This window comes from Lepidochelys kempii, chromosome 5, assembly GCF_965140285.1.
Source record: "Lepidochelys kempii isolate rLepKem1 chromosome 5, rLepKem1.hap1, whole genome shotgun sequence".
Lineage (NCBI taxonomy): Eukaryota > Metazoa > Chordata > Testudines > Cheloniidae > Lepidochelys > Lepidochelys kempii.
Window position 1 is genome coordinate 28,072,469 of NC_136384.1, and position 27,799 is coordinate 28,100,267.

General features: G+C 42.7%; 2 protein-coding genes across 4 annotated transcripts in view; both read right to left on the reverse strand.

The window, feature by feature from the left end:
• FYB1 (FYN binding protein 1) overlaps positions 1–18,798 on the reverse strand; it is a 118,000-nt gene extending 99,202 nt beyond the window's left edge. For both annotated transcript variants that reach the window (XM_073343826.2, XM_073343825.2), the window contains exon 1: positions 18,584–18,798. In XM_073343826.2, coding sequence (XP_073199927.1) covers positions 18,584–18,748 — 165 coding nt within the window. In that variant the 5' untranslated portion in view covers positions 18,749–18,798. The remainder of the gene's footprint in view (positions 1–18,583) is intronic.
• Positions 18,799–21,172: 2,374 nt separating this feature from the next.
• Positions 21,173–27,799, reverse strand: part of C9 (complement C9) — a 30,483-nt gene continuing 23,856 nt past the window's right edge. The window contains exons 8-12 of one of the 2 annotated variants that reach the window (XM_073343827.2): positions 26,946–27,074; positions 26,159–26,337; positions 25,251–25,479; positions 23,179–23,364; positions 21,173–21,361 (exon numbers count right to left, since the gene is read on the reverse strand). In XM_073343827.2, coding sequence (XP_073199928.2) covers positions 23,198–23,364; positions 25,251–25,479; positions 26,159–26,337; positions 26,946–27,074 — 704 coding nt within the window. In that variant the 3' untranslated portion in view covers positions 21,173–21,361; positions 23,179–23,197. The other variant, XM_073343829.2, reaches the window with a different exon arrangement.

Genomic DNA, 27,799 nt, shown 5'->3' on the forward strand with positions numbered 1-27,799 from the left:
AACTGCCATAATAGCTAGAGAGCTGCAAGATATGACATCAATATTGCTGCCCTAAATGAGACACACTGAGCAGATTAAGGCCAACAGAAAGAAGGTGGAAGTGGCTATACTTTCTGTTAGAAAGGAAAGTCATCTGAAGAGAGGCGTACTCATTGGATTGGTTTTGTCATCAAGATCAAGATTGCAAACCAGCGTTTAGAGTTCCCTATGGATATTAACGAATGTCTCGTGACTCTTTTCCTTAAGCTTAGTAACAACCAGGTTGCCATGGTCATCAGTGCATATGCTTCCACATTTGACAATAACAAAGACAACAAGGAGCAGTTTTACCATGCTCTTGTGCAGTCCTGAAGGCTGCAGCCAAGGAAGACGAGCGTATCCTCAAGGGTGACTTCAGTGCAAGAGCTGGTGACACCCTGAACTCTGGATAGGCAACACTAAAAAAATAAATCTGTACTTGCAGACATCTTTGTGGGATGTTACCCTAAATCCTGTGAGGTGACATTCACCGTGTAATTATCACAGGAGGAAGGAGCTGAGTGACAATGGGGTCTCTATAGTAATGTATAATAAATATTCCAATGAGAGTCTGTTACCTGCTCCCTCATAAGACAAACGACCCCCACAAAAACCCAGTAAACAGGGTGATAGTAATCCCATCACTGGGTGGGTGAATGAGTTTGTATTAGAAGATAATATCTTTAACCAACAAAGACAAATACAACGTTTCAAGTATATGTCAAATGAGTGAAAAAATTACTAATGGAAACAAAGGGTGTGCTGTGATGCCTCAGCTTGTGTTTGCTTAGACAAGCCCTAGCCAACCCTGTGCTGCTGGAGCCTGGATCCTTTGTGGCGTACAGTTAGTTCACTGGGCCTCTGCAAGGGTACAGAGGTCAGCTTTCATGGAGTACCTTGCAGGATCTGTGCACATGGCTAATTTTGCAGTGAAACGTGAGAGATACAAAGTACACAGCACACGCTGATAAAATGAGGAAAGATTGGCTTTATAATGAAACATTGCTAATTGCCTTGTTTAGTTTCTTCCACTTCTCAGTAATAAGCCACAAATACCTGGTGAGCCAGGACTAAATTCCTAGTACTATGGGTCCTAACCCTCTATCACTTGAGCTAAAGAATGAGCTGTTAGTTCTCACCTATAGAAGGACTCATGTCTTTTTTTTTAGGTTGCAACCAGCCACCAGGTGCAACAGACTAACCCAGACATATAGACCCTGAGTCAATAAAGCACATGCTGCGCATTAAGCACCTGAGAAATCCCACTGGCTACTCATGTGCTTCATGTTAGGCAGGTATTTAATTATCTTGCCAAATGAGGGCTATTGTACCTAATCCTGCCCCTCCTGAAGTTAATGGCAGAAGATTCCCGCTTAAATTAATTGGAGCAGAACTGGGCCCCACATCACCCACAACAAAAATCGTCAATAATTTATGATCTATTACCCTTTAATGTAGCACAGAGAGCTTTCAGAGATCAATAGATTCTAAGGCCAGAAGGGAGGGTTGTGAACACCTGTTCTGATCTCCTGTCCAGCACAGGACATAGCACTTCCCCAAAATAATTCCTGGAGCAGATCTTTTAGAAAAAAATCTAATATTGACTTCAAAATTGTCAGTGATGGAGAATCCACTGCAACCCTTGGTAGATTGTTCCAATGGTTAAGTACTCTCATCATTCAATATTTATGTCTTATTTCCATCTGAATTTGTCTAGCTTCAACTTCCAGCCATTGGATCACGTTTTACATTTCTCTGCTAGATTGAAGAGCCCATTATTAAACAGTTGTTCCCCATGTGGGTACTTATAGACTGTAATCAAGTCACCTCTTAACCTTCTCTTTGTTGAACTAAATAGGTTGAGCGCCTTAAATCTATTACAATGGGGCATATTTTCTAGTCCTTTAACCATTCTAGCGGCTCTTCTCTGAACCTTCTCCAATATATCAACATCCTTCTCGAACTGTGGACACCAGAACTAGACACAATATTCCAGCAGCGGTCACACCAGTGCAAATACAGAGGTAAAATAACCTTTCTACTTCTACTCAAGATTCCTCTGCTTATGCGTCCCAGGATCATAGGCACCGACTCCGAGGGTGCTCTGGGGCTGGAGCACCCACGGGAAAAATTGGTGGGTGCTCTGCACCCACTGCAAGTTCCCCAACCCGCTCCCCCTCCCCAGCTCACCTCCACCTCTGCTCTGCCTCCTCCCCTGAGCGTGTCACCGCATCCTGCTTCTCCCCCTACCCTCCCAGCGCTTGCACCGTGAAACAGCTGTTTCACGGTGCAAGCGCTGGGAGGGGGGAGGAGGAGGAGGAATGCAGCATGCTCGGGGAAGAGGTGGGGGCAGAGTGGGGATTTGGGGAGGGATCCAATAGGGGCATGGAGAGGTGGAGTTGGGACGGGGCCAGGGCCACGGAGGGGGGGCGCGAGCGCCCATTGGTGCCAATGAAAGTTGGCGCCTGTGTCCAGGAGTGCATTAGCTCTTTTGGCCACAGTGTCACAGAGGGAGCTCATGTTCAGTTGATTATCCACCACAACACCCAAATCTTTTTCAGTCACTGCTTCAGAGGACAGGGTCCCCCATCCTTGAAGTATGGCCTACATTCTTTGTTCCCAGAGGTATACATTTACAGTTAGCTCTATTAAAAGGAATCATAGAATCATAGAATATCAAAGTTGGAAGGGACCTCAGGAGGTCATCTAGTCCAACCCCCTGCTCAAAGCAGGACCAGTCCCCAATGTTTGCCCCAGCTCCCTTAATGGCCCCCTCAAGGATTGAACTCACAACCCTTGGTTTGCCCCCAGTTTACCAAGTGATCTAGATCTCACTGAATCAGTGACCTGTCCTCTTCATTATTTTCCACTCCCCCAATTTCTGTGTTATCTCAGACTTTATCAGTGATAGTTTAATGTTTTCTTTCAGGTCATTGATAAACCTACTAAATAGAGTAAGGCTAAGAACCAATCCCTGTGGGACACCACTGGAAACAGATCCACTCAATATGGAGTCCCCATTTACAATTACACTTTGAGACCTATCAGCTAGCCAGTTTTAAATCCATTTAATGGGTGCCATCAGTCTAGTTTTCTAACCAAAATGTCATGTGGAATCAAGTCAAAAACCTTATAGAAGTCTAAATATATTACATCAACATTATTACCTTTATCAAGCAAACTTGTATGCTCATCAAAAAAGATATCAATGTAATTTGACATGATCTATTTTCCATAAACCCATGTTGATTTTCGTTACTTACATTATCCACCTTTAATTCTTTATTAATTGAGTCCCATATCAGATGCTTCATCGTCTTGCCTGGGATTGATGTCAGGCTGACAGGCCTATAATTACCTGGTCATCCCATATACCCTTTTTAGATAGTGGCAAAACATTAACTTTTTTCAGTTTTCTGGTACTTTCCTAGTGCTCCAAGACTTATTGAAATGAACGTTAATAGTCCAGTAAGATCCTTAGTCAGCTCTTCTAAAATGCTTAAATGTAAGTTATCTTGATGTACTGATTTAAAAATGTTTAACTTTAGTAGCTTCTGTTTAACATCCTTCAGTGATAGAATGGAATGAATGTTATCTCTACATGATGAAGCTGTGTCATCTGTTTTTTCCCCAAATGAAGAAAAGAAATATTTATTGTGCACATCTGCCTTTTCTATCTTAGAATGATCAATTAATACCACTTCCATCTAGTAATGGACCAAAATCATTGTCAGGATTCTTTTTTCCTAATATATTAAAAAAACCCACATTCTTATTGTCCTTAACTGTGCTGGCCATAGAGGTTTCTGTCTGTCTCTTGGCTTCCCTTATCAATTTTCTACAATTCCTAACTTCTGATTTATATTCATTATTTCATCCATTTGCTTATATGATAATAATAATAATTTTTACAGTGATCTCTTCCCCTCTAAACCAAGTTGTTTTTTAAAACCAGCACAGCCTTCTTCCTCAATTGTGGGATTGTGGATTCTTGGGTATCGGCTCTTAAATGATTCCCAATTATTGTTCACATTTTTCTGATTAAATTCTTCCTTACAGCTGATTTGGCTCAATTTTTTTCAGCTTTGTGAAACTGGCTGTTAGGATATAGATATTCAGGCCTGTCTGTAAAGGCCTATACTCTAAGAATTTAGGTGTATTCTTATCACTTGGCTAGTGATAGAGGTATAAAAGAAAGAATCAAACCACTGTCTGCCAGTGTAAGGGCCTTCTCTTACTGTGACAGTTTGTGGCCCTGTGCTTAGGCTCAGGCCTTTGGCTAAGCAGCAGAGGCAGCCATAAGCTGGGAAGTGAACGGTCACATCCTCACATTCCAAACTAGTCACATTGAAATAAGGTGCTATTGGGCTGTTGGGCTGTTAGGCACTATCAGGACAGGATTGTATTCCTATCACCTCCAGAGAAAGGGAAGTGCCTAGAAAATGTAAAAGGAAACTTAGTTTGATAGCATCCTGTCTGGCAAGAACTCACTTATCAATAGCTGGGATGTGAAATCCTCACTTCTGTATTGTTTTGTCATTATAGTTCCCACTTTGCTGTTGTTTGTCTGTATAATCTCTATCTGGTTCTGTGATTGTTCCTGTCTGCTGTATAATTAATTTTGCTGGGTGTAAACTAATTGAGGTGGTGGGATATAATTGGTTACATAATCATGTTACAATATGTTAGGATTGGTTAGTTAAATTTCAGGAAAATGATTGGTTAAGGTATAGCTAAGCAGAACTCAAGTTTTACTATATAATCTGTAGTCAATGAGGAAGTGACTGGGGGTGGGCATGTGGGTGTGTGAGATGGGAACAGGGAATGGGGGTAAGAAAATTGGAATCATGTTTTGCTAAAGGGGGAGATGGGAACAGGGAATGGGGGTAAGAAAATTGGAATCATGTTTTGCTAAAGGGGGAAATGGGAATGGGAGTAAGGAAGTTGGAATCATGTTTGGCTAAGGGTAGGAATGGGAACAGGGACACAGGTGTAAGGCTCTGTGGTGTCAGAGCTGGGAAGGAGGATACTAAGGAAGGAAACTGGAATCATGCTTGCTGGAAGTTCACCCCAATAAACATCGAATTGTTTGCACCTTTGGACTTCGGGTATTGTTGCTCTCTGTTCATGTGAGAAGGACCAGGGAAGTAAGTGGGTGAAGGAATAAGCCCTCTAACACTGGCCCTAATAAAGCACCATATATATATATAGTGACAAAGTTCCTGCTCTACCTTGGTGGGTCTTGCACTTATTGGCGGATTTGCTCGCCTTGGAGTTTCACGGCAGACCTCAGCTTGGCCGTTTTTCTGAATTCACAGTCCAGGTCAACTCCTCCTGTGTCTGACCAGGAGTTGGGAGGATTTGGGGGGAACCTGGGCCCTCCCTCTACTCTGGGTTCCATCCCAGGGTCCTGTGGAATGCTGCTGTCTAGAGTGCCTCCTGGAACAGCTGTGCGACAGCTACGACTCCCTGGGCTACTTCCCCATGGCCTCCTCCCAACACCTTCTTTATCCTCACCATAGGACCTTCCTCCTGGTGTCTGATAATGCTTGTACACCTCAGTCCTCCAACAGTTCTCACTCTCAGCTCCTAGTGCCTCTTGCTCCCAGCTCCTCACACACACACCACAAACTGAAGTGAGCTCCTTTTTAAAAGCCAGGTGCCCTGATTAGCCTGCCTTAATTGATTCTAGCAGCTTATTGATTGGCTGCAGGTGTTCTAATCAGCCTGTCTTAATTGGCTCCAGAAGGTTCTTGATTGTTCTGGAACCTTCCCTGTTACCTTACCCAGGGAAACGGGACCTACTTAGCCTGGGGCTAATATATCTGCCTTCTATTACTGTCCTATAGCCATCTGGCCTGACCCTGTCACAATATATACATATATGTGTGTGTGTGTGTGTGTGTGTATATATAATTGGACGTTAGTCATCTTGCACATTATAAATATGATCAAGTTATGATCACTTGTATTAAGCTACCATTATATTTTAGTTCTGTGATCAGTTCCTCTTTATCTGTTAGGAGAAGGTCTAATATAGAATTCCTCCATGTTGGCTGCAACATGTTTTGAGTTAGGAAATTGTCATCTATAATGTTTAAAAATTCCAAGTATGTTTTCGTACTGGCAACATGTGACCTCCGGCATACGTTACTCAAATTACGATTCCCCATGATCTCACAATTTTTTCCTCTATACATTATAGACAGGTGCATAAAGTGATAGCCATCCTGTTCCTTAGTGAGATTTGGTGGTCTGTAGCAGACACCAGCTAATACCCCATCTTGTGCTTTATCTATTATGATCATCCAGAAGCTTTTAAGATCATTTTATTTTGAGTTATCAGTGACACAGAAACAGTTAGTGCCATTTTTGACAAAGTCCCACTCCTCCCCTTTTGTTCATTCAATCCCTTGTAAATTGACATTAACATTCCAGTTGTGTGAATCATCCCACCAGATTTCAGTCATACCAACTAGGTTGAATTTAGACTCATAAATGGGCAATTCCAGTTTCTCTTGTTTGTTATCCAGGCTCCTAGCATTGGTGTATAGGCAATTCAAAAATTTCTTCTCTTTATGTCCTTTGATTAATTCTATTGTCAACATCCTTGCTCATAGACTTCAGAAGCCTATCCATAAGAAGTCTTATAGTGACATCTCATGTCTTGGCTTTGGGAAGGCAGCACATTGTCCCTGTTGTCTGCCTGTCCCATTTAGAATGTTCCTTTGAGTCTTCTGAGTGTCTAATCTCCAACAAGGTGCATCTGGCTTCCTTGGATGGTTGTTCCAAGGTTTGTGGGTAAGCTTGATTTTCTTACAAGTTGTGCTGAGCTGTCATCCACATATGTGTCCTGTACATCTCTCCATCCCCTTGAACCTGCTGGAACTTGATAAGTATCTTCCATAGTTTCAGTGCTGAGGATTGGTATCAATTTGAAACCTCTAGCTGTATGGAATTCTCTTTGGTGGCAATAGTCTGTCTATCCTCATTGGTCTCCAGAAGTATAGAATGCCGCCATGACCTCTTGCCTCTGATGGTTATGAACTGCCAGGCCTCTTCTCTGACTTCTCTCACTGATTCCTTTGTGGCCATCTCCATTCTTCCTTGAACTTGGGGTACTGGTGTTTCCTAAATATGGCTGTCCAGGAATTTGGCTTCTCAGCAGCATCTCAGCTTGCCCCTCCAATTTTTCTCTAGCATAGCCACAAACTTGCACTTCACAGGAATCCCTTCTGTCTGAGAATGTGGCACATCCGTTGCAGGTCACCACCACTCTTCCATTGCTGGGCATCTTGATATCACATATGGTGCTGAACCTGGAAGGAAAGCCTCTCACAACTCCCTCTCTCAACTCTGTCCAAAACTGTCCTGTTAGCTGCCTCTGTCCGTGTCTCTTGAGTTCACCTAGTAAGTGACTTTTTATTTCAAGTCATCTCTGCTTTCAAGAAGATTTAACTAACACCCACAAACGCTGTTACTGTTATGTTGTTCCCATTTGGGAGTGCTACAGCCAGGGCTACACAGAGATTTTCAGAGGCCCAGGGCAAAATCTGAAATGGGACCATCCTTCTAAATATATTACCACCGACAGGAGGCCCTGGGGCGGAGGTGGGCTGGTTTGGAGCGCAAGCCACACAGCATAAACTTGGCTCCTGTCCCACAGGGCTGGGCCCTGTGCCCAGTGCCCTGCTCTGGGCATTGTGACCTGGTGCATGGGGTCATAGCACCACTTAGGTTTGGCTTAGTCACCCTTCCGTCATGACAGAGGGACTAGTTTTGGCGAGTGGCATTTCGACCCTTTGCATCAGGTAACAAAGTCACTCGGTTTGGGGGCCCTCTCAGATAGGAGCCTCGGATAAACTCCTCCCTCCCTCAGGCAGCCCTGGTTATAGCACTTGTATTCCAGGCACCCTATTGTGCCTCAGTGCATCTAATTCAAAATCAATGAAGAGGTCAATGTACGTTATGTGTGTAAGGGACTCCAGTGATGTTCTTTTAGGCATGAACTCTATTCCCCTCAGACCATTCCTTAAATTAAAAAAAAAATCTATTTGTACGTGTGTAGGGGATGCAGGAACAGTGACATAGGCAGAGGGTGTTTAATCCAGACTGTGTAACCCTTAAGCTGGGCTGAGTCAGCAGCAACAAGGGCTGGGTTCAATATGTAGGGGTTCATCTTAACAGTACAAAACAGAGCAAGCGCTAGCCCCCACCCAGTAGGCTGTGAAAACTTAACATCACTCTGGTTGCCTCTAAGAGGCAATACTTCCCCAATTGCAGGCACTGAGTGTGTGTAGAACAAAAGAGCAATTTATGAAAAGGGAGAGGGAGCTCAGCGTTAATTTGGGTAAACACCACCACCGCAGTTCAAAAGCATGTAACCATCAGTTAACAAGCGCCCATCCTACAGTAGTCTGGGCAGTGTCCTTCACCTCAGTTTCTCACCTTGTGTTGTGAGCGTACAACGAACAAATGTCCCTTTAGCACACCACTCCCCTTTCCCTCTGCTGCGCCCCACTCACAGGGGGTTGTCCTTGCTCAGAGAAGACCCAGAGTTCAGAAGTGTGTTCAGATGGGTTCACCCCCATCCCAAAAAGGAGGAGGGTGTCAAGCAATGTCTCCACTTTTGCCACCACCTCTGCAACTGGCTCGCTGCCGCTGCTGTTTTCTCTGCCACCACTTGCCGCTGTGCTCTGCCATTGCTGGCTGCTCGCTGCTGTTGTCGCTTGCCACTCACTGCCACTTCCGTGATGCCCTGGTCTAAGTTTCCACCACTTAGCCCAGCTCTTACTGCTGCTGCCTCTTCGTTGTTTTTCACTGCCATACTGCCCTCCCCCCTGCCAACCAGGCCCAAGGCTTAGCCCCTAGGTCTGCTCACCAGTGATTTCAGTTCTAGCAATCACTGATCAGAAACAAGGATGCTCACTTGTGTCCAATCAGCTCTGTCTTTAAACACTGGAAAGGGGAGGTGAAATGGAGTCTAGGACTCTCTAGGCAGAGTCTACACCATCCTGTAGGAACCCCCTATCCTCTTTCCTTTCCCTGGGAATTTGGCATCCCCACCTCCTGCTTACTAAGTGAGGTTCTGTTTAGGGTGACCCCCTTAGCAGGGCATGCTAAGTATAGTTATGCTGCCCTTTACTCATACACTAAGGATAACAACATTTCATTACCTCTGCATCCAAAGTGATTTGTAACCCAAAACCAGTCAAAATTGATCACTTTGGCAAAACAACTCTGTCCTCTGAGCACCTGGGCAGAGTAAGTGTGTCAATGCACATACGGTCTGCACCTGAAGTCTTTCCCCTCAGTTCATTACTAGATGCCAGGGTCTGAATGAGCCCTTGCCTGCTTACATTTGGAATGGCATGATGTATAGAGGTTGGCATTTTAATCTGTATGGGCAAAAATATCTTGTGCCCTGTACTTAGAATCATAGAATATTAGGGTTGGAAGAGACTTCAGGAGGTCATCTAGTCCAACCCCTGCTCAACGCAGGACCCATCCCCATTAAATCATCCCAGCCAAGGCTTTGTCAAGCCAGCCCTTAAAAACCTCTAAGGATGGAGATTCCATCTTCCCTAGGTAATGCATTCCAGTGCTTTCACTACTCTCCTAGTGAAATAGTTTTTCCTAATACCCAACCTAGACCTCCCCCACTGCAACTTGAGACCATTGCTCCTTGTTCTGTCATCTGCCACCACTGAGAACAGCCGAGCTCCATCCTCTTTGGAACCTCGCTTCAGGTAGTTGAAGGCTGCTATCAAATCCCCCCCCCCGCCCACTCTTCTCTTCTGCAGACTAAATAACCCCAGTTCCCTCAGCCTCTCCTGTTAAGTCATGTGCCCCAGCTCCCTGATCATTTTTGTTGCCCTCCTCTGGACTCTCTTCAATTTGTCCACATTCCTTCTGGCCCAAAACTGGACACAATACTCGAGGTGTGGCCTCACCAGCGCCGAATAGAGTGGAATAATCACTTCCCTCGATCTGCGGGAAATGCTCTTACTAATACAGCCCAATATGCCATTGGCCTTCTTGGTAACAAGGGCACACTGCTGACTCATATCCAGCTGCTCCTCCACTGTAATTCCCTGGTCCTTTTCTGCAGAACTGCTGCTTAGCCAGTTGGTCCCCAGCCTGTAGCAGTGCATGGGATTCTTCTTTCCTAAGTGCAGGACTCTGCACTTGTCCTTGTTGAACCTCATCAGATTTCACAGAATATCAGGGTTGGAAGGGAAGAGACCTCAGGAGGTCAAAGCAGGACCAATCCTCCAATTTGTCTAGGTCACGCTGGACCCTATCCCTACCCTCCAGTGTATCTACCTCTCCTCTCAGCTTAGTATCATCTGCAAACTTGCTGAGGGTGCAATTACTTAGGAGGACGTTCCATCCAGCAGAGAGATCGGCACTTACATGCACAAGATTATTTGCATACTTCCTGATTACAGAAGTATGTTATGGGGAAGTGAGATATGCAGAAAGGAATAAGGGATAGAATTGTTAGTGTGAATCCATGCATGTAATTGTATAACTTTTGTAAAGCTTTGTAAAGTTTTAATTCTTTTAGCTACTAATAGCAGGTGGTAAACAACAAGGAAAGAACAATCCATGAAAACACAACTGCCTTTCTTTCTGGGATCTGTTGAGGCTTTGCAGTGTATTCTCATCTCCATGGGCCAGCCACCCCACTATGTAAGGGGGGATTCTGTACTGGCAACTTAATCACTGTCGTGCACAGAGCAATACGTTTTATCCTGAAGCTGCTCTGGAATATATGGGTGCATTCTGAGGGACCAACAGTGAAAACACACCTTTCAGAATAACTTTATCAGTCATTTTGAGTACTTCAGTACCTGGGAACAGGGCCGTCCCTAACCATTTTGGTGCCCTATGCAGCCCCCCCCCGTGGGTGTGTGGGTGGCCCCAGGCCTCCGCAAGGAGGGGGCAGGAACAGGCTTGGGGGGCAAGGCAGAGTTGGAGTGCATTGGGGCCAGGTCACTCCACTTCCTGCTGCCTGGTGAGTGCAGGGCAGGCCTGACCCCTGCTGCAGTTCTCAGGTGAAAGGGTAGAGTCGGGGCGGGGCTGGGGCAGAGCAGGGCAGGGGCGGAGCAGGGCAGGGGCTTTGGAGAAGGGATGGAGTGGGGGGGGGCTGGGGCCATGGGGAAGAGACGGAGCAGGGGCTGGAGCAGCATGCAGCTGCTTAGGGCACCAGGAAATTTGGTGCCCTAAATTTCCTGGTGCACTATGCAGCTGTGTACTTTGCACAGTATAGGTAGGGACAGCCCTGCTTGGGGAAACCTCTTTACTACCCACATGTGGACCTGGAACACACACAACTTCAGCTCTCAAAATGGGATCTGTGTCCCCACAAACCCGGGATTGTGCAGTTGGGTTACATAGGACTGGGCTGCGCACAGACTTATCCTGGCTTCCACATAACCCATCAGTTACCAGGTGGTTCTTTCAGCTCTGATCCCAGCCCACCTCCTATTCCTGCAGCAGCGGCCCATCATTATACACCAACCTCGTGTCGATCTCCCCCACTGGGATTCATTGCAAGGGCTCCACAATTTAGGGTGACGTATCTGGCCACTGCCCAACCTTCCCCAAACATATAGGGCAGGGTCTGAACACACAAACAACCTGCCACAAACTTGGTAAAATGAAAAACAATTCTACAGCCACCATTACCAGCTTCCCAAGTGATTTGCATATGCAACCTAGGAGTTCACCTAATCTCTGATCTGACATGGATCACTGTCCTCACATAGAATCAATAGGACTCCTCGTGGGCTCAGGTATCTGCTCCAACTGCATTGCAGGACTTAGTTCAGGTGGCAACAATGTATTAAAACATTCAGTGATGGGTCCTATACCCTTTGCACAGCGGCACAGGGATTGCAAATTGCTCTTCCCCCCGGTGTCAGTGTGGCAGCTATTTTGATGGAGGTATTCATGTTGTAGGGAAAGGCAAACAGAGGGTAGGAGAGGGTAGCTCTAAATTCCAACCAGGGCTCCATGGAAGACCTGCCGGCAGCGAGAAATGTGCCAAATCAGCATGTCTCCAGGCCAGCCCTGCCCTGTCCCCTACCCCTCCTTCTGGGCCATTTCCAGTCGCTTTGCAGTTGTGACAGCTGGCTCTGGGTGCCCAGCAGAGAAGGGATGCAAATAGCTTTTGCCTGTGCACCACTCTCCCCGTAACCCACTTCTCCCACACAATTTCACACTGCCATGCGCCTGCAGCTGAGGTTCCAGCTATACACCATGAATCCAAATGTGAGCTTAATGCTTGTGTGTGGAGTGCTGAAATGAGACTATAGGCCAAACCTTCAGCCAATTTAAATTGGCATAACTTGATTGACTTCCATAGAGATATATTTCATAGTAACAGCCATGTTAGTCTGTATTCGCAAAAAGAAAAGGAGTACTAGTGGCACCTTAGAGACTAACTGTCATAAATATAAAGGGAAGGGTAAACCCCTTTGAAATCCCTCCTGGCCAGGGGAAAGCTCCTCTCACCTGTAAAGGGTTAAGAAGCTAAAGGTAACCTCGCTGGCACCTGACCAAAATGACCAATGAGGAGACAAGATACTTTCAAAAGCTGGGAGGAGGGAGAGAAACAAAGGGTCTGTGTCTGTCTGTAGTCGTCTTGGCCGGGGTTAGACCAGGAATGGAGTCTTAGAACTTTTAGTAAGTAATCTAGCTAGGTATGTGTTAGATTATGATTTCTTTAAATGGCTGAGAAAAGAATTGTGCTGAATAGAATAACTATTTCTGTCTGTGTATCTTTTTTGTAACTTAAGGTTTTGCCTAGAGGGGTTCTCTATGTTTTTGAATCTAATTACCCTGTAAGATATCTACCATCCTGATTTTACAGGGGGGATTTCTTTATTTCTATTTACTTCTATTTTTTATTAAAAGTCTTCTTGTAAAACACTGAATGCTTTTTCATTGTTCTCAGATCCAAGGGTTTGGGCCTGTGGTCACCTATGCAAATTGGTGAGGCTTTTTATCCAACGTTTCCCAGGAAAAGGGGGGTGCAAGTGTTGGGAGGATTGTTCATTGTTCTTAAGATCCAAGGGTCTGGGTCTGTAGTCACTTAGGCAAATTGGTGAGGCTTTTTACCAAACCTTGTCCAGGAAGTGGGGTGCAAGGTTTTGGGAAGTATTTTGGGGGGAAGGATGCGTCCAAACAGCTCTTCCCCAGTAACCAGTATTAGTTTGGTGGTGGTAGCGGCCAATCCAAGGATGACGGGTGGAATATTTTGTACCTTGGGGAAGTTTTGACCTAAGCTGGTAAAGATAAGCTTAGGAGGTTTTTCATGCAGGTCCCCACATCTGTACCCTAGAGTTCAGAGTGGGGGAGGAACCTTGACACTAACCAATTTATTTGAGCATGAGCTTTCGTGAGCTACAGCCCACTTCATCGGATGCTCACCAATCTGAGGCCCTATACCTCAGACTATCACTTTTGCCCTTCATCAGGGCAAAGAGCAGACTGTGTTGTGGTGCGCAGCCCTGCAGTGACACAATGACCAGGGAATGGTGGTGCTACCAGCTCATTGAAACGAAGAATTAAAAAAGAAAACTGCTGACCGTGCACGAACAGTAACTGCATTTGTCCCACAATGTGTTTTATCCCACAACCCTCTCCCATCCCTTCTTTCTTTCTCTGCTTCCAAAGAAAGGCCTGGGGGAACGAACAGACATGGTGGTCAACAAACTAAGGCACAGGTGAACCGATGAGTGAAGTCAGTTCCTCTGTCCAGGACCCTTCACTAAAAACATCTTATCTGTTCTCCCTTAAGCAAGGGGGACTAAGTTGAGAAGTGAGGCTATTAGGTCCCCATCCATAATAAAAGACTCCAGAGAGTAAACTTCAGTATCTTCAGTTGCTCCCAGAGATGATCTTGAAGCCAGTGCAGATGATGGAGCACATAAAGCATTTTCTGAGCACAGAACATTTATGCTCACTTGTTGACAGGTGCAGCTGAAAAGGAACACTACCTCTGTAACCCTTCTTGTGGGAAAAGGATCCCCCCAATGGAAGGTCTTTCAAACGCTGAGCATCAAAACAAATTACGTTTAGGAAAAAATATGTGCATGCAACACCTGTTGTGCGAAACCTGTTACGCAGGCATCTTATAGTTCATATCGATGGGGAAATAAAAAGTACAATTTTTTGGTAGCCTATTGGAGTAAGTAGGCAACTATGTTTTAAATGGGTCAGTGATAGCCCATGTGTGGCTCATTTCTGACTGAATATATATAGTTTGTGGATTTCAGCCAATACTGAGAATAATCCTCTATTATTTATGTTGATTCACAGTCACAAACGTGTCTTGATTCAATATGTGACAGATTGCCAAATCCTGTCTTGCTCTGACACCACAGAGCATAGTGGACGCTGACAATAGCAACAAAGAAACCACCATCCACTTAGTATCTTTTACATCATCTAGTTTCTCAGCAACTTTAACCCTAGTGGGCTAAAACTCATGTAGTAAAATAATTACATCAACAAGCTTGCTTCTCCCAAAATGGAGAAGAAAACTAAATTTGTTTGCTATGTAGACTCTTTGCATGCACCTTTGTTTTTGTAGTTATCAGTTTATTTCTTCAATGAAATTGAATTTGACACATCATCTCTTTTTAGGTTGTTTGTTGTTTCAGTGTTTGCACTTTTAAAATCACAGTAGGGGAAGTTTTCTAAGCAACCAGATCAAGAAGGAATTTGCTAGAATTAGAAAATCGAAGCAGAATCATTCAAAAACTTGGAGACAGCATGCTTGTGTGGAGGAGAAGCATTGAAGGCTGAAACAATGGTGCATAAAATATCCCAGTAGGCCATCTTTCAGGCAGTCTTTGCAGAGAGCTCAAGAAATGAACAGCCCCAAACTCTGAACTACTCTGCTACCATTAGAAATGATCCTTCACCCTCAAAGTCATCCCCATGGGTCATGCTTTAGTCATATTGTCTGGGTGACATGGGATAGCTTGCACTGCATTGGAGAAACAGATTACTTAATTGTTCAGCACGGTCTATCCTGTACCTGTCAGAAGCATTATGTGCCCTTTTAAAAAGTGCTGTAGATAAGAGTGTTGCAAATGGGTTTATTTCAGCAAGCTCACTCGCTTGATAGGATTTGTCCCAAAGTCTGCTCAAACACACCTAGCAGTCTTCTTTCTAACCCTACTTCAAAGCTGTTACCATTCCTTCACTGTCAATTAACGAGTTCACTATTTTTCAAAATATTTACTAAATTCATATTTTTCATGCTGCTAGTCTGAAGTTGGTCTCTGAAAATAAGATGCTCAGGGTTTTGTCCTACTTAGTTAAAAGATGGTTTGGAAAAAACAACCAACCTCCCAGTTCATGGCCCTAAATATGTGCATAACTTTTAATACATGAGTAGTCCCATACTTAAAGTTATGCATGTGCTTAAGTAACTTGCTGAATTGGTGTCTAAGATTGTAAAGTCTTTGAGGCAGGGATTATCATTTATTATATTTTTATTTATTATGTATTTTATTTTTATATAGTGCCTAATGTGGGACCCTGACCTGGTTGGGAACTCTAGGCACTACCCTAAGATAAATATTTAATAATAATATTAATAAAACAATCTAAATAGCCCCCAAATTGAAATGTATTTAAAATCTGGATTTGAGATTGTATTTTCATCTTGAACCCTGTTGTGTGAGAATAGCACAGAACTAGAGAAAAAAGTTGATTTCGTCTCAAGACTGAAAAAGGGTCTTTATTGGAATAATGAACAGTATAAAACCTAAAGCTACACTAGCTCTCTGCTTCTCTCTAGAGCCTTCCCCACCTACAGATTGAAAAGCACAATACACACACCGCCCCCTGCTTTTTCTGTACAGTCTTCAACAAATAAACCAACTGCATGAAACGGGAGAACTTGCGAATCCAGGTGAATTGATCAGATAAACCCTTATCCAGAAGTTGACCAGATCAGGATGAATGATGAAATTGGTGACTTATTTGGATCTAGAATTTGTTGTTAAAGACTCTTATCAATAGGATTATTCTACTTCAGGAAGGCTGGGGTCTAAGAGCTATTTCTAACAGCATTACACAGCTGGATTGAAATAATCAGAAAATGGTACCTATTTCTCATGCTTACATTAGTTAGTTTCAGCCATGTAGTAACTTGGGTTCAGTTATACCCATTAATAGCAACTACTATTTTTCTCATCCAGTGCTAGCAGACTGGGCTTTGGTTTAAGGTTGGATAAGCTTACAGCCGCATTATGGCAGTAAAGTGAAACCTTAGATATTGCATCCCTTAGCCTCAAACACTGTAGACAGGGTCACTTAGGAGAAAGCCCCCAGAAAAAAAGTTTTGCATGCTTCCAGACCATGGCTACTGGTGTATGCTGAAACATCATCAAATGCCAGTATTGGGTCATGGTCATTAGATTATAAAGTGGACTCTTGGATCTATCAGTCTCATGCCTTAGTTCATTTCCACTTCCTGCAGCTTTGCAGAATATTGCTTATTTGCCGTTGAAAGATTTCTGGGACACTTGTGATGCTCAGCAGAAGAGAAGAAAACAGTATCTTTGAAACAGTATTATAAAAGTGTCAGTTTAAGATAAATCTAGCATAAAAATGCCCACAGTTATTTTATATTACTTTGAATGGTCAGTGAAATCTAGATTCAGACTAAGCAACTTGGAGAACTTTTTTTTAATTTTAAAGAAAAAAGTGGCACTGTTATTTGTTCTTTATTTTCAAACTATATTGGAGCACAGAACAACTGGTGTATTCCACATACTTGCATACATACTCCCTACACTGAAACAACCCCATTTGGATAAGCAACCAGACATTTGAATTGTGCCAATAGAGTAGCTCTGTGCCAGCCATACGTATTTAAATATAGAGGTTTGCAAGTGCTAGGAGTACATGCAAATTTGGGGCCTTATTGACTAGCTCTAGTGATGAGGATGGAATTTCTGCAATAAATAGAAAATTGACATGTGTTCTGATTATGGGATGCTAGTCTTGTACAAATTTAGAGGCAATTTCTTTTCCCAGTTACACATGTGTAAAGATAGCATAAATTACCTTCAGTGAGTTTGAATCAAATTACTCTGGTGTAACAGAGCAGAATTTTGTCTTTGGATATTAGATAGTTACTATCATGAATACTAGTAATTAAAATCAAAGTAAATTAGTGATGAATAAGAAATGCTGTTTTTACATATCCCAAATTTTACTCTAAGCCTCTGAAGCCATTTCTCAGACTCATGAAAGATTTCATCATTGGAGAAGGGCTTAACCAAAAGCCCAGATCCATAACTTCCAAACTGTGTGTGTGTGGTGGTGCAAAATAAACCTGGATCTGGATCTGAACATTTACACATTGTCTTTCTCTTTATGATGACCTGAACCAAATCCACCTGAACTTTGGGGTGTTCAGAATCTGGAGCCAGATCAGAATCTTTCAAATTGTGTTAATCTCTGTTTACACTTTTCACACAATTGCACTGACATGGAAGTGTTCAAATGAAGAATCTATCTTACAAAATCACCCTGAAAGATTGCTTTGTTTGCATACATATACCATGTTGTAGAAGTACTGTGAGTATCTGTATATTTTCATCATCCCCAGAGGAAAAGATAGACCATACTAAATGCTACTCTCATTCAGACTTCATATTGTTCACCCCCTATCCACCATCTCCTGCCTCCAATCACTGATCAGGATTTCCTAATAAAATAGCTAAAAAATGTAAACTTTATAGTATTATACAGAAGCCTTGAATTCCATTGAAGTTTTATTTTTAAGGAAACAAATCTAACAGATTACTAAAATGTGCAGGTCTATTGTACAGCCACATAAAAAGCTTTATGTTTCTGAGCTACAACGTTCTTACATTTCAGATTAGGACACTGGAAAGGCTTTCTGGAGGTCTAATTAAAGTGCTTGACTCATTCCCATTTCCAATGTGTGGCTGTTGCTATACACTTACATTGGCATCGTACTCCCTAAGATACGCAACATTTCTCGCCCCCCTACCCCCTGCTTACTCTTGAAGGCAACAATTGTTTTCTCTTTCTTAATTTCAAATGCTAGAATCAGTAAAATACATCCTTTCCTGTACAGATCACTTGGGCCATATCTACATTACAGGTGTACCATTATTACGCTATAATGTAGATGCTTCCTACCTCAACAGAAGGGGATTTTCCATTGATGTAGTTAATCCACTTCTCTGAGAGGCTGTTCTTCCACTGACCTAGCTGCATCTACACCTAACTACAGCACTTAGGGTACAAATTTTTTCCACACCTCTGAGTGATGATCAGGTTGTTCCAATTTTTAAGTGTACAGCTGGCCTTGGGAAGAGACAGTAAAGAAATGTAAAAGTGTCATCATTTGCTAAACAGCAGGAAGTTCAACTGCAGGGAACTGAAATGAAAATTGCTGGGAGCCGACAGCAACTTTTACAGTCATGTCCACTGTAGTTTTAGTCCTAAATCATACACATGTGTGTATGAAAAGTAAATGCATAGAAAGTTCTGTACTTACCATAGCGTCAGCAACTCCGTGTCTGCAAGTCTGGTAAAGAGCATGTACTGCAATATTGTGAGGCAAAAATGTTCTGTCCTTCAGAGTGCACTTCCTTTTTTGAAAGTCTGTGTGGTCTGTCCAGCCTTCACAGGAAGCCATAACAGCAAAATCCTTATTTTGCATATTATCAGAGGCCTAACAATGCTTATAGCTGTATGTATTTTCTTGGGATACAATGTAGTACTGAGAAGGACAAGTGAAAGTGAATTAACATATGTTCATTATATACTCTCCAAAAGGATGATAAACAGGTTAATGACTATAAACATTTTCTCATTAGTGCTTGGTTGAGTTCAAAATCCTATTTTGACTCCTTTCTTTTTAAAAGCCTTTCATGCTTGTTTTCCAGCAACATTCAAATGTCCAGGCTTTGGTAACGCCTTCCTTAATCCATCACCTTCCGGGTCTAACACTGAGGCGTGTTCGGAATTTGAATCCAGAACCCTGACTCTAACAGGTGGAGCAATAACCCTCTATTCAAATACCCCTGAATGTTGGCTGTTCAAAATTCCACTCTAGATCGCAACAGAAAGGCATGATGGTTCAGGACATGTTCCTGCTCTAGCACACGTGGAATGTGGTCAAGTCAGTTTCTCTATGCCTCAGTTCCCCTCTGTAAAAAATGGGAATAATAATACTTCCCTATTTCACGGGGTGTTGTGAGGATCGCTAAATTACAATAGTGTGAGGTGTGTAGGTACTCCTTCAATGCGAACCAATAAGTACTTAAGATAGGCCCATGCTACAAAAGTCTATCTCTCTTTAATTAACCCCTCCCTGCCAAACCATTTGCTTAGATAAGATGCAATACCAGGCAAAAATCAGAAGTAGGGGGAGTGATGGTGCTATTTCTGATGTTCTTATCTTTTGTCAGTGATGCCTCCCTGAAAGCGTTTCTGTAAAAACCTTCAGTGATTCAGAGCCTGAGGCAGATGTAAGGCAGGCTGGGTTGGCTCACATTTCTTGTGAAATCAACAAGGGCCTTTTCACGCAGAATAATCACTCTGGCATGCTTTTTAAGCAGCATGCACGTAGAGTAACCAATTTTACTATATGTGCTATTCCTCCTCCCCCGAGTTTAACAATGAGCGTGAAAGCTTTAAATATAGATTTAGAAACCTCTGTCATGAGCAGCAGTAATAGCAGCTCTGGCAAGAGTCCGTCTCTTGGTACTATGTTCACTTGCTCTCCCACACAGCAGTTCTCAAATGTTACCTCTCCTGGCCCCCGCAAAAAATTCATAATAAACCAAAATGTTAGTTCCATGAATATTCAGAGCTTTAAAAACTAGGGGAAACATCCAAATAGTTTCTAAACATTTTATTGACTAAGAATATGGATGTAACTCTCAGCAGGAAGATGAAACAGGATGTGTGGTGAAGAGCAGGAGATGAGATAGTAATTAAATTAGATGAAGGTTTTTTTAAAAAATTGGATGTCACAATAATGGGATTCCACCAAAACCAGTAACTCTTCACCCAGCTCATCATATAAAAAGTCTGACATGTCATTGTGAGGATCCCAAAAACATCCCCCAAACCCAAAGTTACTCTTCCTATCTACAACTACTACTGCCTAGTTTTTATACAGTGTTTTTCATCAGCAGATCTCAAAGCGCTTTACCATGGAGGCAAGTACAATTATCCCCATTTTCCAGAGGGGGAAACTGAGGCAAGATAGGTGAAGTGACATGCCCAAGATCACCCAGTTGCAGAGTCAGGAATAGAACCCAGTCCCAATGCAGTGTTCCATCCACTAGGCCACCCTCTTTCCTACATTAAGTACTGAGAGTTATCATCAGGGGCACTTCCTCATGTCTGATATATGCAAAAATATGCCGTGCTATATTCTCATTTGCTTTCTCAGTGTAAAGGGAGCCTGAGTATAAATATGAATCAAGCCCATTAATTTTTGTGTTGCAGCTATAACCAATGGCAAACAAACAGATGAAAGGTAGGTTAGATTTTGGTCGATGAGAAAATGATTTGATTGTCATATGCATGTTTTTTTTTCCAATGTTATGCCTCACTCTGCTAGCTGGGGACAGAACCTGTGTTTGAAGAGCAAGGAAGAAAGCTAGAACAGAGAGAAGAAAGTTAGGAAGCCAGTAAAGCTGGGAAGTTGGGGAGGGTCCAAGTTGGGAGCCTGTCAGGTTGTCTGGAAAGTGGCAAGGGGGCCTGAGGAAGAGGTTATGGGGAGTGGCTAAAGCTGGGTATCTGTCATGTCATGGAGAGGGAGTGGGAACCTGTCATTGCCTACCCAAATCTTCTGAGATTTGACCATCACTAATTCCAGGCAGGACACTGCCAGTCCTGCAGCCCCTGGCTACCCACTTGCAGCATGCCCCTGCTAGCTGAACAACACGGAACTAGGAAACAATAAGTCAAGAGAAACAAAAGATTTAAATGATTTACATTAATATTTCTCCTTTTTTTTTTTCCAATAATGACAAATTATTTTTTCTTGGAGGCATTGGGTAGCATGTATCCCAGTGCTAAAAATAAAATAAATAAATAAAAATGCACATTGAACACCAATCACACCAGCTAATCTCCTTAAACATTTATTTTGATCAGATTTTGTTTTTGATTAGCAACTGTTTAAGCTATAGGCACTCATGAAGCATACAATTCCATTGGGCTGATCTCTCTTCTGCCAACAGGAACCTTGAGCAGTAGAATAATTGCAGCGTTCATGCATGTCTTTGAAGGCTGTATTGCTTTCCATAAGAAACACCTGTCAAAAGAAAGATTAGAGAATTCACATAGAAAGTATCTATCGTGTCAATCAGATAGTTTGCCTTATTTTAAATAGTGAATGTCACAGCTTACTGGAAACATGATTTCAGTGTCTCTCTAATATGATTCTAATGTAGGCTGAACAAGTCAAAGAAGGCCTGATTTTTCAGAAGTGCTTAGCACCTATAACTCTGATTGACGTCAGCTGGAGTTATGGGCGCTTAGCGCTTCTGAAAGCCAGGGCTTCAATGTATTTTAATTGGGTAAGGTGATTTGATTGTGCAATACAGTAGGAAACATATTTGGATATGTAGGCTCGGTGTACATTATTATGACATTTACCTTCCGGACTGTGTTATAAACAGGGCCAGTTGTGAATTGCAGGAGTAAAATAAAGCAGTTCCTGTGATTTTAAGGACTTCACAGTTAGCTGGAATGGAGAGGAGGTGCTAGAGATGTGGCTCCCTTGTTGAGGGATGCGTGGCCCCCACACAAGCTCTAACTTAAACCACGGGCATGAATGCCCTACGGGTGTTACACTTTTAGAAGACAACATGGCTGAGCTGCGTTCCAGCGTGCCGGTTCTGTTCCCAGTCTTGCCTGCGCCCTGAAAGCAACGTGTCCCTCCTTCCCCTGACACTGTGGGTGAGACTGCGAGCTGGCACAGGGAGCAGTGCAGCTGTCTCTACCAACAGAGAGTTCCCCATGTGCTGGGGGACTTCTCCAATGGCTGGTCCCTATTGGCTTAAAGCCACTTTGCACCGGAAAAACCTTACAGGCCTTTCCTAAGTATTTGCTGTTTTTTGCAGGGTTTTTCTCCCCAAATTAAATAAAAAAAACAGTTTTCATCATTTCAAGGTGAAAGACTCAAAGCTGCTGTTAAAGTAATACTAGGAAGTCTTACTAAACTCACCAAATAATAGAATTCAGGGTTAAGAACTTTCAACTCCATTGTTTACATCTCATAGAGAGACAGACAGACAGAAACTGGGAGGCTCAGTCTGACTGGAATCAGGGCTCAATTTTCAGCCTGGACTTAGCCAAGATCCCCATTCTTGTGCCTGCAATTTTGTGAGCACAACATGGGTCATCGAGATGCCCAGCTACCCAATTTGCAGGTGCACCATAACGGAGCACACAATTATTTGCATCCAAAAATTTCAGACACAAGATGGAAAGTCAGTTTTTAAACACAGTCTCAGAACATGGATCTAAATCAGATATTTAACAGGGTTTATTAATTTCATATGGATGATGCACACAGAATATTTCCATTGGGGTTGCTTTGGGAGGGATACAGGTCGTGATGCAGCAAAACCTTTTCATTTAAATACACTTGTTATGTTGGAAGGTGTTAATGGCTGCCACCAAGCAGGTCTGATCTAGAGACACCCAGACCTTGTTAAAGCCATACAGATGCTAACCAACCTTCCTTCAGGCAAAATGGAAGAAACAACTAAATGCCTCTTTATGCAGTAATAGCTGGAAACAATAGAAATTCAATACCCAAGTCAGTGGTCCACATGGCAAGGCCAACCAGAGGTTAAACTGTGTGGGTTGAGAGATTTCCCTGGGACTGATTGCAAACACAGCAGCTAATGGCTGGCTTAGCAAGCCATTTGTGTGCGAGAGGCAGAAAGCAGAGAAAGCCAGCTGAAAGGAAGAAAGCAGATGTAAACAAACAGGATTGCACCAAAGAATACCTGGCACAGTTCATCAATTTCTCCTTCTACTGGAAGCAAACCTGTAAGGCACCAAATACTGTTTGGGCCAAAGGGCAACAATACATTACCATCACAGTGAGGTGCTACTCACCTTTTTTAGACTTGCACAATTATTTTGCCTGAGAACAGTGGCTTTTTTCGATGCTGTCACCTTGGCATGGCCTGCCCCCTGGTCCTGGAGCAGGATTATTACACTGACGAGTTCGAGCGCGTTCTCCTTGCACGCAGTGGGACCAAGCAGTCCAGCAGCTCCAGCCCCCATCGGTGACCTTTTTATCTGTATTGGGCCAAACCAGCATTAGTCCAGCAACCTGCTGCCTTGGGTGTAGTGGCACTGGTGCAACTGTTCAGCAAGTAACTATTTTGAAGGAGCACAAGATGGAACAGAATTCAGCCCAGACTCTCAACTATGGTGGCTCTAGAAACCCAAAGCAGTAAAACTAATTTTCATCACAAAGAACCAACAGATTGGATGCTGAAAACACATAGGGCCAATGGCACTACTGGGTGCTCAGCAGTTTTGAAAATCCAGCCATATATGTAAGTGTCTAAAAATCAAATGCAGAGCCTCACTTTGGACACCCATTTTGACACAAGGAATAAATCTATTGCATAAGAAGGAGCCATTTCTACAGAGTCGCTTTTCATGGCAGAACTGCATTAAAAATAGCCATTTTCCTTGTCTACGCTGGGAACTGGGATTATTTATTCTGCAGAAGAGAAGAATGAGGGGGGATTTGATAGCTGCTTTCAACTACCTGAAGGGGGGTTCCAAAGAGGATGGATCTAGACTGTTCTCAGTGGTACCAGATGACAGAACAAGGAGTAATGGTCTCAAGTTGCAGTGGGGGAGGTTCAGGTTGGATATTAGGAAAAGCATTTTCACTCGGAGGGTGGTGAAGCACTAGAATGGGTTACCTAGGCAGGTGGTAGAATCTCCTTCCCTAGAGGTTTTTAAGGTCAGGCTTGACAAAGTCCTGGCTAGGATGATTTAGTTGGGGATTGGCCCTGCTTTGAGCAGGGGGTTGGACTAGATGACCCCTGAAGTCCCTTCCAACCCTGATATTCTATTCTATACGATATGCTGGGGGCCAGATCTTCAGCTGGTGTAAACTGGTGCAGCGCCATTGAAGTCATGGAGTTATGAGGATTTACACCAGCTGATAATGTTTAATTCACTATTGTAGACACAATTTACACTGGTGTAGCTAACCATCCATGACATATAACTGGATAAAATGCCCTGGTGCAAATTGTACCACATCAGTGCAAATTGTGTCTACACTAGGGGGTTGCACTGGTTCAGCTCCACCAGTGGCTAAAAACCCAGTGTAGATGATGTAGACTATGCTTTATATAAATAGCTACGATTACCTTAGTGTTTGTATTGTTCCTTACACTTACTACATTATAGCAAATACTGAGTAATGTTTTTTAGTTATCGAAGGCTTTGGGCAAATTGTGAAGGATGAGCGCTACAGGGCAGAGAGTGTTACAGCAATCAAAAGTTGGTAGCAATCAAAAGAAGATTGCTGTTCCTGCCATTGTCCTGTGTGTTAATAGGAAGCAGGGAACAGTTGGTAGCAGGGCTGGAGCACAAGAGAGACTTTGTGACGTAGAGATGGGACTTGAAATGTTAGGCTGCCTGCTTATTGGCACCTACAATATACTGGACCAATCTAGCTGTAAGCCTGCATTATGTGATCATGCAACATGAGGCATACATTTCTAAGCACTGGGCTTTTGCAGAAAACCTGAAGAAACCCAGCTAGGAAAATGGAAATGGCTCTCTTGCCTGAATCTGATTCTCTGCTTTGGTTCCATGCCATTGCCAGTCGACATTCTTGCTCAGTTAATTTTCTTGTTTGAGAGAGTTTTTGGATATCTTTACAAGGCACAGTAATGGACAGGGGATAGAGAGATGAATCTCTTCTCCACTTAACAGAAATACTTTACAGGCTAAAAACTAACTTCCATCCCTCATGCCCAGCTGAATAGGTCAGCAGAGTGTGTAAATCTGTTCTTAGATATAAGAACTTACAGATCGTGTTTAATTCTATCTGGATAGAGACCATATTTTCAAAGTAAGCTCCAACATACATGCTGACAACATCTTAATTTATGTCTGCTTAGAACATTGACAGTGCATGAATATCTACTAACCTTCATCTACTCTTGATTTGGGGATTTGGCAGGCATCTCCCTTAAAATAGCTGGAGCATAGACATATGCACTCTCCATCCACCAGCAACAAGGTGCCACCATTTTTGCAGGGTTTGCATTTGCACACACTGTACTCTGTAATGTATTCCTCAATGGCTCTTTCCAGATTCTGTTTCTTTATATGTGCATCTTTCATGTTTACTGGAACAAGAGTATATATTGGAGATGGCTGTAAAGGAAAAAAACCCATACATTATAGACATTATTTCCCCTATAATCATGTCTAAATCCTTTCCTTATACAAATCTTTAGAAAAAGTTATTTTAAACAAATCCTTTCTTCTGATAACATGAAGTCTCCTTACTTATAGTTTGCACCATGTATCTGGTATAACGATTGGATGTGGGTTATTTTAATCCTGCAGCAATGGCATGCAGACCAGATAGCTCAAGATTCAGATCCCCATAGTTGCACCCAAAATACATTACAGAGCCCACTGACATAGTCTTCATCCAAAGAATGGGTTGGAAAATGATATTGACTATAACATTCTTATATAAATAAATCAACAGTGCACCCATCGCCTGGAATGCTCTGTTCATTTCTGGTCACCTTATCTCAAACATGTTTATCTAAAAGATACATTCTAGTTCAAACAAGAATTATTTCAGGGCAGTTCTATGGCCTGTTATACAGGAAATCTGACTAGATGAACACAGTGGTCCCTTCTGGCCTTAGAATCTATTAATCCATTAAGAAAGACCAAAGCTACTAAGATGAAGAAACTAACTAACAGTTAATGATAAGCAAAGTAATTCTTGATATTTTCCTCACCATAGGAAAGGGAACTTTCACAGGTAATTATGATATATGAATTTGTAACATGGCCTAGAAGAAACTCTCCTTACCTTCTGCTGGATCACCACTGGAGCATCAATCAGTGAGTTAGCCCACTGTATATAATCCTCTACATCAACCACTTTGGCATTCCTCAGTAGCATTTCTTTTATTTTCACAGAAAAATCAATCTTCCCTCCCTCAACCAAAGAAATGATGTCATCAATAACTGCATCATCATCATGAGTGTCTACAGAGAGAGAGTGCAAGCGAGAGAAAGAGAGAGAGAATGACTGGAAGTTTAATGGCCACAGATTCTAGCACAAATCAGCTCACGTCTCCCCAAAGTGACTAGAAGGAAGATTCCATCCTATAAGACTGTGGTGAAATCTCATTTAACTTTGCTAATTCTCCATCATTTGTGAGAAATCTCACTTTATGAATTTTGCAATCACACCAAAATGCCAAAAATGTAAGAAAAGAAAAAGGGCTTCTAAGGGGTTAGCATGGCACGGATGGACAGGTGGGTAAACCAGATGTCACAGAAATGTAGGATGTAGTACACATTGTTTAATGAGTGGCATAGTATCACCTGAGCTGCACTAGGAAAGGATAAAGGTTAGACTGGCCTGGGTAGCACAGCTAAAAGTTGAGTTGCATGAACAGAGCAGTGCAGGGAAGCCTGCAACACCTGCCTGTCCTGTGCTTGGTATTAAATCCTTCTCCCTCAGCCTTTTATGAACACTGTATTAGCTTAGACATTTAACTGGTTTTAAAAGAAGGGGAAGAAATCAACATCCTCTCTCTTTAAGCAAAAGAGTTTGCAGTTTTGATCACACAAACTAAAGATACACTTACAATTAGATTTCCTGTTGATGCTTTTGCATTTACCACCTTTTACACCACCTTGGAAAGCCAACTCTTTATTTACTAGACTGACATCTAAATGATAACCGAGACATTTCTTTACATCATCTTCCGTGACTTCTGCAAATGCAATTAATTTGGAGATCATTAGGGGAAAATGCATATTTGGTTTTAAAAACAAGAAAATAAGAAAAAATGAATATGATTTTATACTTCTTGAGGCCAAGTTTCAGGACTGCTGAAAAAACGTGTTGCCTTCATTCTTCCGCTGTCTTTCACCCCCTCTCCCTCTCCCAGGTTATGAATTCAATGCAGTTTGCCTCTGGAGTTTCGACCTATTGGTGGGCTGCCCAGTGATTAGGAAAACTCTAGGAACACTCCCTCTATTCGCAACTCCTTAAAAAGTAACATTCTCCTGTTTTCCAGGGCTGCCCTTCCTTGAGGGATGATTCTTCCCCTCTTTCCTCTGGGGATTGTGTCTTTCTCTGTTGCTTCTCATTTCTTTTTTTATGTCTGTTGTATCACTGAATCCTCTCAATCTTTTCCTTCCCCATCACCCGGTCTTACCCAAACTGTTTCCTGGATATTCCCCTCTTTCTACCATAAAGTTAATGTAACTTTATTAATCTGTTCCATGCCCGCCCTCCCACCCCATCACGACCACTCTTATTCTACCCTTTCTCTCATACAGCTACTCTTTTCTATCTATTGATCGTAAATAATTGAAGTCTAATCTTGTTCTACCACTGCAGTCAATGGGAGTTTTCCCTCAAGATCAGTGCCTCAGAGAGCACCTATCACCATAGTATCTAGCTGGTGAACACAAGAATATAAGTATGTATAAA